Below are 13,745 nucleotides of genomic sequence, written 5' to 3'. Positions count from 1 at the left end.
ATTAAACGTCTCCCTGGGAAGGAGGAACACACAAAGTGGTTTAGCATTCACAGGCACTCCTCAGAGAGAGGAAGAGAGGAGCGATGTCCTGATATGCTACCAGCCACGGATATCAATATAACATGCCGCAGCACTCCATATCTTTAGAGCCATGGCTCCCAAATCTTTTTGAGCCCTGCCACTTTCGTTCCATAAATTCATCAGTGGTGGACTTTGGGCTCTCATGTAGAAGGTCCCAGGTTCAAACACCTCCAGGTATGGCAGGGAAAGTCCCTGGTCTGAAACCATGAAGAGCTGCTTCCAGTCCGTGTAGACAATATTGAGCAAGCTGGACTCATGGTCTGACCGGGTATGAGGCAGCTTCCTAAAACAGAGACCCAATGATGAATAGGAGAGATCCGGTACAGAGCAGCATGAGGCAGCTTCCTTTGTCTTCCCATCACAGAACTATAGAATTGGATGCAACCCAAAGGGCCATCTGGTCCAAACGCCTGCAGTGCAGGAATCACAGCTATCTTCCATAGCTCAGGGGATGGGGCACCTGCTCTGCATGTAGAAGGTCCCAGGTTCAATCTTGCCAGGGACTGGCTAGATGAGGAAGAGGGCTGGGAGCTGCCTGCCAAGAGCCCCCCAGAGAGGTCACAGGAGAAGAAGACTTAGATCCCAGATCCTGGTGGTGGGATAGTGGCCACACCTCAGAGGAGGGGACAAGCTGGGAGGTACTAGAAGCAGGAAGCATGAGGGATCACAGGGAGAAAGAAGCAGGCAGGTGACTCAACACAGAGCAGGATGATGAGGTTTCCAGTTTGGATGCAGCCTCCAACAGAGATGGCTGAGGGGAGCTAGACCCTGCATCTTTCCCATAGCACCAATAGAACAGCCTCTCAGCTGAAGGCTCTCTGGCCCCATTGACTCCCAGAACGCAAAGGATGTTACATGTTGCTGAGCAACGGGCCAGACAGGCACAGAGAGAGGCTCCTGGGGTTTGCTGTAGCAGAAGATTACAAGAGAGGAGCCCTGACTCAGAGGGATAGAGAGAGAAGGAGAGGCTGCACACCAATTCGAGCAACTTCTTCATGGAGGGGGTTGTTACCCTTATGAGCCTTCTTGTACTTTCCCCCTTTCCTTAATAAAGAAACTGAACTGCATGTTAGCCTCTCATTTCCCTCTCTGACCTGTGAATGACCTGATCGTCCTGTCAGCCCCTTGACAAATCTCTAGCATCTTCAGGTGGGGCTGGGAAAGATTCCCTGCCTGAATTGCTGGAGAGCTGCCAGCCCGTGTAGACAATATACTGCAGGCCAGAGCCAGGGCAACAGTCCATCCAGATCAGTGCTGTCTACACTGACTGGCAGTGGCTCTCTAGGGCAGGGGCCTGCAACCTTTAAGACAAAAAGAGCCACTTGGACCCGTTTCCGAAGAAAAAAAAACTGCAAAACTCGTCATTATAAAAATAACTTTTTTGTCACTTTTTTATTATTTCTTTTTTTGACCCCTCAGAATTACTCCTCCTCATAGAAATAAACGTTAAATTAACAAGTTACCTTTGTGTGTGTGTGTGTGTGTGTGTTCTTCACTCCCCTTCAAAACAGTGACCAGCGTACATGCCCCTTGCAATGTAGCGGGCGGGCAGGAAGGTGATGTCGGGACGGTGTGTGACTAACGCACGCACCGCTGCCATGCGACGTCATAGCCAGTACAGCGCCCGCCACAGTGGGGAGTGTCAGGGCGCACAATGCGCCTCCTCCCCTCGCTAGTATCCGCCCCGGAGCCGCGGCAAAGGTGTAAAAGAGCCACATGCGGCTCCGGAGCCGCGGGTTGCAGACCCCTGCTCTAGGGTTTCTGGTGGGAGTCTTTTCCCAGCACTACCTGGAGACACCTGGGATTGAACCTGTGACCTTCTGCATGCAAAGCATGTGCTCTGCCCCTGAGCCACAGCCCCAGTTACACAGAGCAACTTGTGATTCTGCAGCCAAAATCTTGGCGCTTCTAACTCATTTAAAAATGAACTTTGTTGTTCATCAAGCACACATGCTTTGATAAGGAGACCATGGGCTGTAACTTCTAACAATTTAAGCATCCACTAAATTGTTGCAGAGGATCAATTGTCTTTATTCCCTTGGTAACGGCTTGTTAAGGTGCTAAAAATAAAGCAAGCCTGCTCCTTTCCTTCAGAGCACTTATGGAAATTTAACTGATGCATTGATTAAGATTTCTTCAAGCCCAAGCCTTTAAAACAAACAGCATTTGCCTAAACGATATATTAAAAAACTGAAAGTTATGGAATCGTATTATTAATATTAAGGGTGATATCCAACACATGTCATACTCAAGAGTAGACCCACTGAGATTGTAGTAGAAAAATTAGGGGTTGGCTTCTGCAGCCCAACTCTCCTAGGGACTCTGAGTCCCCTAAGTCCATGATCGGTCAGAGAAGAATGGACGGAGGCAGGAACCAGTAGAAGGAAAGCAAGGAAGATATTTATTTTCATGTTGCAACAGAGACCCCTGTATCCTCAGCAAAGAGGACCCCGAAAAATAGTGTGTAGCACCTTTTAAAGACTTTATAAATTGCCCAACCTCTTAGCCAAAGACCACCCAAAAGCATCACACGCACATCACAGAAAGAGGCAGTCTACAACAGAAATTTGAGAGTGTGATCTGTCTCCTGTTTGTCAAGATACCATGGGCATAGCCAGGATTCTTGTGGGGAGGGGCAGGACTTTTGTTGGGGGGGGCATGATTGATCAGTTAAGTATTTCTATTATTTTACTTGATCTGGGGTGGGGGGCAGCTGCCCCCTGCCCCCCCTCCGGGCTATGCCCATGCAATCGCCCCACCAAGGCCCCACCTTGATCATTCTTTTTGAAATTGTAAATACCCCAAGTTCTGAAACCATCGTCACAGACCTCCCCTATTCATACACAAAATGTGCTCTTTCGGTCAGATTTGAAGGGTAAGTGAAAAGAACTACAGTGGTACCTCGGGTCACATACGCTTCAGGTTACATACGCTTCAGGTTACAGACTCCGCTAACCCAGAAATAGTACCTTGGGTTAAGAACTTTGCTTCAGGATGAGAACAGAAATTGTGCTCTGGCGACGCAGTGGGAGGCCCCATTAGCTAAAGTGGTGCTTCAGGTTAAGAACAGTTTCAGGTTAAGAACGGACCTCTGGAATGAATTAAGTACGTAACCAGAGGTACCGCTGTATTGGGAAAGGTTTCTCCAAGATGGCTTTTGGGATTGTTCTGTGCACTAGGTGTATTTTTCTCACGGAATATTTCCTAAGTTTTGAAAGGTGGAGGATTGGCTTACTGTGGAGTGTCTGCTATGTGTGTGCACCCTTAAAATTCAAAACAAGTTCAATGGATGTAAGCAAGGAGACCTGGGTCTCTCTCTTTCTCTGTCTCTCTCTCTCTCTGTTACTCACCTCAGGCGCAATGTAGTCTGGAGTGCCACAGAAGGTCTTGGTGGTGACGCCATCCCAGATATTCTCTTTGCACATGCCAAAATCAGCAATCTTGATATGCCCCTCAGAATCCAGCATCACGTTGTCAAGTTTCAGGTCACTGCAGCATTGAAAACAGACCATGGTTATGAAAGCCTAATGGAAGGTAGAGAAGGCTGGCAGGTAGTTTAAGGGGGGTGGGGGGAACAGAGCAGAGAAGGCGACCCCCAGCAATGAGAGTACCAACCCCCTCGAGCTGAGCAAGCTTTTTATTTTATTATTATTGTTGTTTATTTATTTTCTAACAACAGCAAAAGTGCAAGCATGGCAAAAGGAAACGAAGACTCCAAAACCTAAACCATAAAACGCCACAACCTGGAAGGAGAAATGTGCAAAGATACAGCGCGGTTCCAAAAGGATAATAAAGTATTAACTCATACAAAGATTCCCTTTACAAATAATAATATCAGGGGTCAGCAAACTTTTTCAGCAGGGGGTCCGTCCACTGTCCCTCAGACCTTGTGGGGGGCCAGACTAAATTTTTTTTTTGGGGGGGGGGAATTGAATGAATTCCTATGCCCCACAAATAACCCAGAGATGCATTTTAAATAAAAGCACACATTCTATTCATGTAAAAACACCAGGCAGGCCCCACAAATAACCCAAAGATGCATTTTAAATAAAAGGGTACATTCTACTCATGTAAAAACACGCTGATTCCAGGACCATCCGCGGGCCGGATTTAGAAGACGATTGGGCCACATCCAGCCCCCAGGCCTTAGTTTGCCTACCCATGAATAAAAGATTTATACAGTGAGTGGAGAATAAAGGTTCTAGATAGGCTTAAATGAGCCAGACATTTGCATATACTGGAGGCACTGAGTGACCAGGTGCCTTAATATTTGTATAAGAAATAAAACCATGCCATTTATTTTTTTATACATGGTCATTCGAGCTCTGCCCTTTGGATACTTTTAAGTTCAGGAGCTATCTTTTCAAGAAGGGCAATTTGCTGAGCAAACAAAACGCACCCAGCTACCCTTTGAAAGCTGCACATCTATGAACTTTGCAAAGCACGTAGAATCAAAGAGCTAGGAGGGGCTCCCCAGAGTCATTTAGTTCAACCCCCTGCAATGCAGGAACCCCTTCTCTGAAGAAGAAGCGTGCACCAAAAATAAAACCTCCGAAAACATAATGCCGCGGTGGAACCGCACTTGTAATGCTGTGCGCAGTTCTGGCTGCTGCACACATCGAAAAGAATGTTGTAGAGCTGGTTCGGAAAGAGGCAACCGAAACTGTTATTATTATTATTTTTATCAATTAAATCTCTATTCTGCACTTCCTCCAAAAGAAGTCTGGGGAGGCAAACCCCAAAGTGATAAAACAAAACAATTAAAAATAAAAATATATTTACAGCAATAGAAAACATTTTTAAGCAATCTAAGCACATTTTTGATAAATTAAAATCATGTTTAAAATGATCAAGGGGTTAGAATGAAAGGAAAGGAAAGACTTCAGTGTTTAGGGCTTTTAATTTAGATTCATGATTGCTAAGAGGAAAGCGAAGGAAGTGGGGAAAATTATGCACGAGTTGAGCTAAAACCCCAAAAGAGAAAAGTTTTCTCCATGTCTCAAAAGACTAGAAGCTGTGGGTGTATGTTTTTAGGACCCACCTGGATTGGAAGCGGTTTTAAATTGCTTCCAATGCTGTAATCTACCCTGGCACCTTATGGTAACAGGCAGGAAATCAATGAATGAATGAAGGAGTCATCCATTGAGTATTGGGTAACTCAGAACAGACAGAAGAAGGAACTTCTTTGCGCAGCACATAGCTAAGTTCCAAAATTCAAAACAAGAAGACGCAGTGACTGGCCCAAACCAGACACATTCATGAAGAAGGCTATCAACGGTAGGGTTGCCATATTTTGAAGAGCAAAAAAGGAGGACACATTTGCCGACATCTACTTTTAACTATTGATCTCTAAGACGACTCTCATCATGAAAAAGAGGACATGTTCTAGAAAAAGAGGGCATATGGCACTCCTAACAACGGCTATGTGCCTCTGGATATCAGGTGCTAGGAATCACAGGAGGGAAGAGGACTGCAGTGCTCAGAGCCAGTCCTCTGTTAGAAGGGATCTCACAGGGAAGCCATCTAGGTGAGGGTGTCCTCTACTTAAGGAGAAATAAGCCTAGACAGGGAGAGCAGGGAAAGGGGGTCTTGTTCCCCACTGTAGCAGTCCCTAGTGTATTTCTGTTTAAATGTAATTTACATCTAGATTAGCACATTTCACATTTAGATTAGCAAGCACATGCAAATTGTATGCAAATTGGTGCCCTTTCCCCGTCTTGGTTTTTTTTTTGAGTGACGCATTTCCGCATTTCCTCTTTTTCAGGGCTGGCCACACTGTCACCCTCCCATCCTTCAGCTTTCTCCTTCACTGATGTGGCTGTCTGCTTTGCATAAGTGAATTGGTAGTTCTCCAAACTCCCTGCTGGGTTGTGGAGGCAGCACAGAGGATCCAGGGCTGTGGGACAGCTGGATTTCATACCCATAAAGCTACATCCCAAAATTTGGGCGCAGGGCAGGGAGGAGGTCTCCCAGATGGCTTAGGGGAGACAGGCAGGTGTTTGGAGAGGGAGGGGGACTGCTGGAGCCTTGGAATGATCTGCAACTGCCAGGAGGCAAGTTTAAAGGGGGAGATCATTCCCTCCTTGTTGAGAACTCTCACTCTCTCACTCACCCATCTGCTGCTGCAAATGCGAGGCAGCAGTTATGGCCAGAGGCAGCCCTTTTTAGGGGAAGGAGGAAGCGGTCCTTTTCTGCATCCAAGGAAAATGGCAGTGAGCTTGCTTGGCTCTGGCAGGAAAGCAGCAACAATTGCTTTCCACCCATGATCAGCTACAGGGCACACCTAAATGTGTCCTGAGTAGATCCACTTGATGAACAGTCTGAAGGACCCTGTGTGAAAGACAGGGAAGGAGAGATCTCTCAGTGTGAGAGGCTGGGAGAAGATAGGGATGCTCCCCGGTGAGAGCTGGGGACACACATCTTTTTCCATCTGGGAAAAAAAAAGTTAAGATACGTTTCTGAGAGAAGATCTTGTATTCGTCTATCTCTTTTCCTTTCTTTTTATTATTCTTTGTGTAGATTAGGTAAAGGTAAAGGTACCCCTGACCATTAGGTCCAGTCACGGACGACTCTGGGGTTGCGGCGCTCATCTCGCTCTATAGGCTGAGGGAGCTGGCGTTTGTCCGCAGACATCTTCCGGGTCATGTGGCCAGCATGACTAAGCCGCTTCTGGTGGACCAGAGCAGCGCATGGAAATGCCGTTTACCTTCCCGCTGGAGTGGTACCTATTTATTTACTTGCACTCTGACGTGCTTTCAAACTGCTAGGTGGGCAGGAGCTGGGACCGAGCAATGGGAGCTCACCCCATTGCAGGGATTCGAACCGCCGACCTTCTGATCTGCAAGCCCTAGGCTCTGTGGTTTAGACCACAGCGCCACCCAAATCCCTTTGTGTAGATTAGCTTGTCTTTTATTGTATTCTGAAAAGTGTTAATAAAATTCTATAAAAAGAAGAAGAATGACCCACTGAGATCCATGACTTAGAAACCTAGAACTGTAAAGCTGGATAGGACCCCAAGGGTCATTTAATCCAAACTGCAATGAAGGAATCACAGCTAAAGAATCCTTGACAGATGGCCATTCAACCTCTGGTTAAAGCCCCAATGAAGTAAGGTCCACCACCTTCCGAGGGATTCTACTCCACTGTTAAACAGCTCTCACTCTCCTGGTGTTTATTCAGAATCTCCTTTATTGCCTTCTGAATCCATTGATTCGGGTCCTACCCTCTGGAGCAACAGAAAGCAAGATGAGGTTGGGGCCTGTTTGGACTGTTCTCCAGGCCTCAACTGTTGGTGGGCAACATCAGCTCCAACTACCCACCACTCCCCCTTCTTTGAGCTGAACTTGGACCAGGCAGCCTTCTGCAAAACAGGACATCTGGCCACCCGAGTTGTGGTTTCTGGCTCATGCAAGGCCAGTTCATTGTGATAGCTTAGCGCTGCTGGTGTGTTTGATTGCTACATCACTGGCCGAAATCTAACACAGAGTCAGGCAACAACTAAACATAAATCTGTGCTGGATTTAGACCACTAGTTTCAATTTATAACTGTTTTCGTTTGGATGTCTTATGATGTTCGGTTTCTAGAATCTAAACACTTGTTTTGGGTCTCACTCATAATGCAACACAGAAAAGTTAAAAAATAATAGAAACTAAAAACAAAATGCAGAATTTGCAGGCATACTGCAGATTTATCTGGCATTTCTACAACGGTTCCACGGGTTTAAAACATGACTTAATTTGTCTACAGTTATTTCCTTGATTCATTGGCTATTTTGCCCTGTTATTGCTTCAAAACCCAAAGGATATTGTCCAGTTCAGTAATGAAAGCCAAACAAATGCTATGCATATTTTAAGCATTCTGCAATTTTGTTTTTCTCAGGGAAAATAAATGAAAACAAGCATGAGTTATTTCTATGTACCACCAAATAAGATTAAACCCTATATTGGCAATCAGTCATACGGACTAGAAACTTGATTTTTTTAAAAAAACAAACAACAACAACAACCTGCAATTTTGCACCCAGTATTTTTAGCTTGTACATGGAATAATGGCATGCAGACAAGGCTGGGTATCCCACTTCTTCCCAGCCCAAACCACCCCTGGAATGACTCCTGCAATTCTTTTGGTTCTTTTTTAGGAGGATGGAATAAGAAGGGACTTATTTGCCCCCTAACATGCAGGCGTCACCTGCTTTATGAGGCATTAATTCCTTCAGGATCAGTCCTTTGATCCTTTGATGTGGCAGAAACACCCTCACCACCACCACCAAACAATGGGGGCAAAAATCACAGTGGGAATGCAAGTCTCAAGGTTGTCTGTTCAGCTCTGCTAATAGAGAAAAATGCTCTTAATTTTCATCAAGCAACAGCAATTGCAAAACAGAAGAGGGGACTCTCCTCCCCACATACACACCCAAGGGCTGCCAGAGCTGTCAGTCTTTAGGGTGACAGCTTCCTCCCTGCTGGGCATCACTAGAAGTAAAATCTCTGAGTGATGGATGGGTGGTTAGTCCTTGTCTCCAGGGGCCCTGCATGCACAGCAACAGGCAAATTAACTAAGAACTCCTACAATTTGGAATCTCCACCAATCCTGTGCCAAAGTTTTGCAGTTTTTGTGCAGCGTTGTGCAGTGAAAACCCGCATTTTGCAGTGCCCCACATACTGAGTAATGAATACATCAAACACAGGGTGACGCTGTGGTCTAAACCTCTGAGCCTCTTGGGCTTGCCGATTGGAGGGTCGGCGGTTCGAATCCCCACAATGGGGTGAGCTCCCATTGCTCTGTTCCAGCTCCTGCCAACCTAGCAGTTTGAAAGCACACCAGTGCAAGTAGATAAATAGGTACCACTGTGGCAGGAAGGTAAACGGTGTTTCCATGCACTCTGGCTTCCAGCATGGTGTTCCGATGAGACAGAAGCAGTTTAGTCATGCTGGCCACATGACCCGGAAAGCTGTCTGTGGACAAACGTCAACTCCCTCGGCCCAAAAGCGAGATGAGTGCCGCACCCCATAGTCGCCTTTGACTGGACTTAACCATCCAGGGGTACTTTACCTTTACTGTTACTTTACATTAACTACAAACCCCCAAATTTGGGATCATCTGCAATCCTGTGCCAAAGTTTTGCAGTTGTTTAGCAGCATTTTGTAGTGATAACTCCGCATTTTGAAGCACCCCACAAACTGAGCAACATGGACAGGAACAGCTGGCCATTGCACTCATGCAGTAGCCAACGACATGGATTTTGAATTCTTGGCGTTGTTTTCTGGGACAACAACATCATTCCATTGTACCATTAAGAAGAAAGCTTTGCCTTCAATGGGGTACAGGCCAGGGGGGAATAAACGGAGACAACAGCATACAGAAGGCAGAGCAGAGCTTTCAGCAATGTGCCTTAGGCAGCAATCTTTTTTAAAAAAATGATAAATACAGGTGATACCAAAGTGTATTTATTTTTTATCTGTCAAATGTTGGGGTGGTGGTGCGATATGCTATAATGTCAAACACTTGTCTCTCCCTCCCCACAATTCCTGGTGGCTTTCCCTAGAGCCAGTCAGCTGTTTACAGGAGGGAGCTAAATGTTCTCCAAGGCTGCTGAGCATTTTTTTTTTTGGGGGGGAACGCTACTCAAAGAGAAGAGGAAGTGGGGAGCGAAGTCAGGGGTGGGTGGGATAATGCCTTCTGCATAGATTACTGCTTTGGGCAGCCGAGAGCCTTCCCAAGCCACGTCCTGGAATGTTTAGCAGCCAAACAGCAAATGGCAGGTTTTTACAGCAAGACTCCAGACAAATCACTTCTGAAGTGCCAGCTTTATGTGTCAATGATGAGGCAGCACCAGGCCCTCCCCGCACTGCGAGCTGCCAGCCGTGGCTTGTCAAGCAAACAAAGATTTAAGACCACGAGCAAAGGGAAGCCTCAAAGATGCTCGATCAGTCGGCTTCCCTACAGAATCCAGGAGGGGGGAAAAACACACACACACAAAACACCACATTTGTTCGCAAGGCACTGGCATTCGGAAGTCTTTGGCTCTGCTTGCTGGAAATGCACTCCATGGACGATGGCCAAATGGCCACCCGAAAGGCAAGCTGGTGGCTTTTTTAGAACACCAGGAACCACGCCCCCATGCGGAAAGCCTTGAATGCACACCCTCAATGCCAATCGCCTGTCGAACAGGAGGGGAGGTGCTGCTGCTGCTGCTGCTGCTGCCTTTCTAGAAGCCCGAGAGAGAAAGCATGCCCACCTACCGATAAATGATTCCTTTGTTATGTAAGAAGAACAGGCCAATGGCTATCTCAGCTGCGTAGAACCTGCAAGTAAAGATTAGAGACGAAGAAGAGTGATAACGAAGGGAGGCATCTGGAAATGGAAAGCTTTGCTATCTAATTACAGTATGGGGCATCCAGCGTGGAGGGAGAAAGTCCATCTGCCTGCCCCCCCCATAACCCAAGGGAGACCCTTTGCCCCCTGGGGCCCCCAAGCCATGTTTGACCTCTTAGCCTGAGCTTTATATTAGGGAGCATCCAACTTACACAGCGTGGGGCTCCTTAAACCGTCCAACCTGTTGAATCTGGTACATGAGATCGCCGCCATTCACATACTCCATGACGAAATACAAGCGGTCCTAGAGAAGGAGAGAAGAGGAGAGAGAGGTGTAACAGAAGCCCGGAGGCGGCTAGTGCCCATTGGGACTGGTAGGGCAGGAGGCAGGGAGGCCAGCAGCAGGTGGCGCCAGAGCAAATGACAAGCAGAGGTTGAGTGCTACAAACAGCTACATTGAGACTAAGGAGGAGGAAGCTGGCAGCCAGGGACACCCTCTAAATGGATTGTAAAAAAGACAGCAGGCAGGTGGGTGTTGCCTGGGTGCAGAGTAGGGTTGCTGGGGCAGTGCCCCATTGGCCCTAATGTCCTGCAAATCACCCAGAGAACAGTCAGCTGATCCCTGTAAAGGTAAAGGGACCCCTGACCGTTAGGTCCAGTCGTGACCGACTCTGGGGTTGTGGCGCTCATCTCGCTTTATTGGCTGAGGGAGCCAGCGTACAGCTTCCGGGTCATGTGGCCAGCATGACTAGCCACTTCTGGTGAACCAGAGCAGCGCACAGAAATGCCGTTTTACCTTCCTGCCGGAGAGGTACCTATTTATCTACTTGCACTTTGATGTGCTTTCGAACTGCTAGGTTGGCAGGAGCAGGGACCGAGCAACGGGAGCTCACCCCGTTGCGGGGATTCGAACCGCTGACCTTCTGATCAGCAAGTCCTAGGCTCTGTGGTTTAACCCACAGCACCACCCGCGTCTACCTGTATTAATGAAAAACTCTCTCTCTCTCTATATATATATTAGAGAATGGTGAGAACGAGTACAGTAGTTTGGATTGAGGCAGAAGTGTATGAGTAAGGTGGGGGTAGGGGGGTTAAGTCTGTTTTCATGATCTAAATTGCCCATTCTGGAACTGCTGTATGTCTCATGGGGCTAAACACACAACTGCTTCTATATGTTTAGCTGCACAAGCTCAAGCTTTTTGTATGTTTTTAAGTATTCACTTTCCCCCTCAAATTTATTGCTTCACCTTTTTGTAAATTGCTTTGAAGGTTTGCTTTTTTAAGCAATCAGGCAGTGTATAATTTTTTATGAAACAAACAAATAAGTCAGCACACATCCCCCCCTCGCCCCCCATTTTATCATTCATAGCAACCCTGTAAGGGAGGCTATGTTGAGAGTAGAGACCGGTCACTCAGCGAGCTTCAGAGCTGAGTGGGGATTTGAGGCGATTCCTCCTCCATCTCTACATTGGAGAGCTGCTCCTGCCAGTCTGTGTGGACAATACTGAGCTAGATGAATCAAGGTCTCAGGGGAAGCCAGCTCCCTGCAGTCTTTGTTTTGACTGTGGAGGCTCTGATCTCCTTTTGGGGGGGAAAAGATGGTGCGCAAATTTAATCCACTCTCATTTTATCCTGGATCAGGAGGGTCACTCAGGAGCAGGTGGAAGGCAAATCCAAAGGCCCCAAAACACCTGGGCAAAAAAAGTTAATTCTCTCTCCCTTTGAGATGAAGATTTGAGATTTTCATCCTTGCCAGCAAATGGGAAGAGCAGCTCTGGCTGAGACTGCTCTCCTCCAAATCAAAGCGCTTTGTACTCAGCACCTGATAATACCCTCTGCTACAAATTTTGATTACGTTACCAATATGATTACCGCTAAGCTACAGGCAGGTCTCCGGGAACTAATCCTCTGCCGACACACTTCAGATGTCAGAAAGAGAGATGTGCAAAAGGAAAAGCTTCGCTGCATGCAGGAGTTTCATTAGCGAGCGCAGAGAAGGGCCCAGCCCCACTTGCCTTCCGCTGCAGCAAAACGCCTTTTGCAAAGCCAAATGGCTGGCTGACATTTCAATGTAATCCTCCAAGCTCATTGTAGGAAGCCTGAAAGGATGGGCCTTACGCTGTGCCTATCGCTGCCTCCTCTCCTCTTCCTTATCTGCAGCCAGCCCCAAACAGTTGTAGAAGCAATGACTGCTCCCTTTGCAAGCGGTCCCCCCAATGCCTCTGTTTATTTCGGACCGGATGTTCCTGATGATTCATTGCTTTAGGGCAGATGGCCACAATCTGGTGCCCTTCAGCTGTTTTTGGAGTTCAACTCCCACCAACCCCAGCCAGTAGAACCATGTGGTCCCTTCTTCATCTCTTTCCCTTCTTTAGTCCTCCTTATGGCCACAGCCTCTGTCCTTGCCTTCCACCCACTCTGCCCTGGACTCCCTTAGCCCCCACCATCTACTGAGCACCCCAACATATCATCTCCAGCTCCTCTTCCTGCCAGCAAGACACAGTTCCTCCCATCTCTCCTAAGCTTCCCCATGTTGTCCAGGATCGCTTGGCGGCATTGCCTGGGATCAAGGCAAGGATGCTCTCTGTTCAGCTGAGATCAGGGGCTTCCAAACTGTGGTCCATGGACCATGTGGTGCTTGTGGGAAGATGAGTGATTGCAGTGGCTACTCTGTGGTTCTTGGAACCTGGTGTTCCGCCCAGAAGGTGAGTTAGATGGATGGGGTGGAGGGGAGTTTGTTGGCGATATGGCAGGAGTAAAGGGAGGAGGCCCTTGAAAGGAGTGGAGGGGATTAGCAGCACAGTTAATGGGAGGCTAGAACGGAGGCATTTAATCTTGATTCAATTACAAATCACCTAGCATCCAGCACAGCTCACTGCAATTTCTTCAACAGACAGAAAAACCATTAAGTGGTCTGCCAAGACCCTCAGCAATTTTCAAGTAGTCCATGTGGGGAGTGGTGGGGGGTGGAGTGTGAGAACTGCTGGCTTGGAAACTGTGCAGGATCTAGGCCAGAAGTGTGTGAGCGTCAGGGGATCCTTACCATGGTTTGGAAGCAAGAATGAAGTTGTGTTAGGAAGGGGGGCTTCCCAGCCAGAGCCAGCACCCGCTTCTCCACCATGGTGCATTCCACATCATCGTCTTGGATGACCACATCCTTCTTGAGGATCTTCACAGCGTAGAGCTCATCGGTCCCTTTCCTTTCAGAGAGCATCACCTGGAGGAAGAGAAAGGTGGTCACAAGGGAGATGGAGAATGAGCAGACCTCCTGGGCTGCTGCTTTGGCTGCTACTCTGCATGCCAAAGTAACGACATCACAGGAGGGGTGGGGAGGTCTTTGGAAGCCTTG

The 13,745-nt window shown here is 47.5% G+C and overlaps 1 protein-coding gene across 2 annotated transcripts in view; it reads right to left on the bottom strand.

Annotated features, from left to right (window-relative positions):
* PRKCB (protein kinase C beta) overlaps positions 1-13,745 on the bottom strand; it is a 184,681-nt gene that overhangs the window by 42,034 nt on the left and 128,902 nt on the right. For both annotated transcript variants that reach the window (XR_014163016.1, XM_081888979.1), the window contains exons 10-13: positions 13,440-13,613; positions 10,609-10,700; positions 10,324-10,386; positions 3,432-3,570 (exon numbers count right to left, since the gene is read on the bottom strand). Coding sequence is in view for 1 of the 2 variants with exons in the window: in XM_081888979.1 (XP_081745105.1) it covers positions 3,432-3,570; positions 10,324-10,386; positions 10,609-10,700; positions 13,440-13,613 (468 nt within the window). In the remaining variant the exon portion in view is untranslated. The remainder of the gene's footprint in view (positions 1-3,431; positions 3,571-10,323; positions 10,387-10,608; positions 10,701-13,439; positions 13,614-13,745) is intronic.

This window comes from Podarcis melisellensis, assembly GCF_964234715.1.
Source record: "Podarcis melisellensis genome assembly, chromosome: 14".
Lineage (NCBI taxonomy): Eukaryota > Metazoa > Chordata > Lepidosauria > Squamata > Lacertidae > Podarcis > Podarcis melisellensis.
The sequence above is the reverse complement of the archived record's forward strand: the minus strand, read 5'-3'. Positions and strand labels throughout refer to the sequence as shown.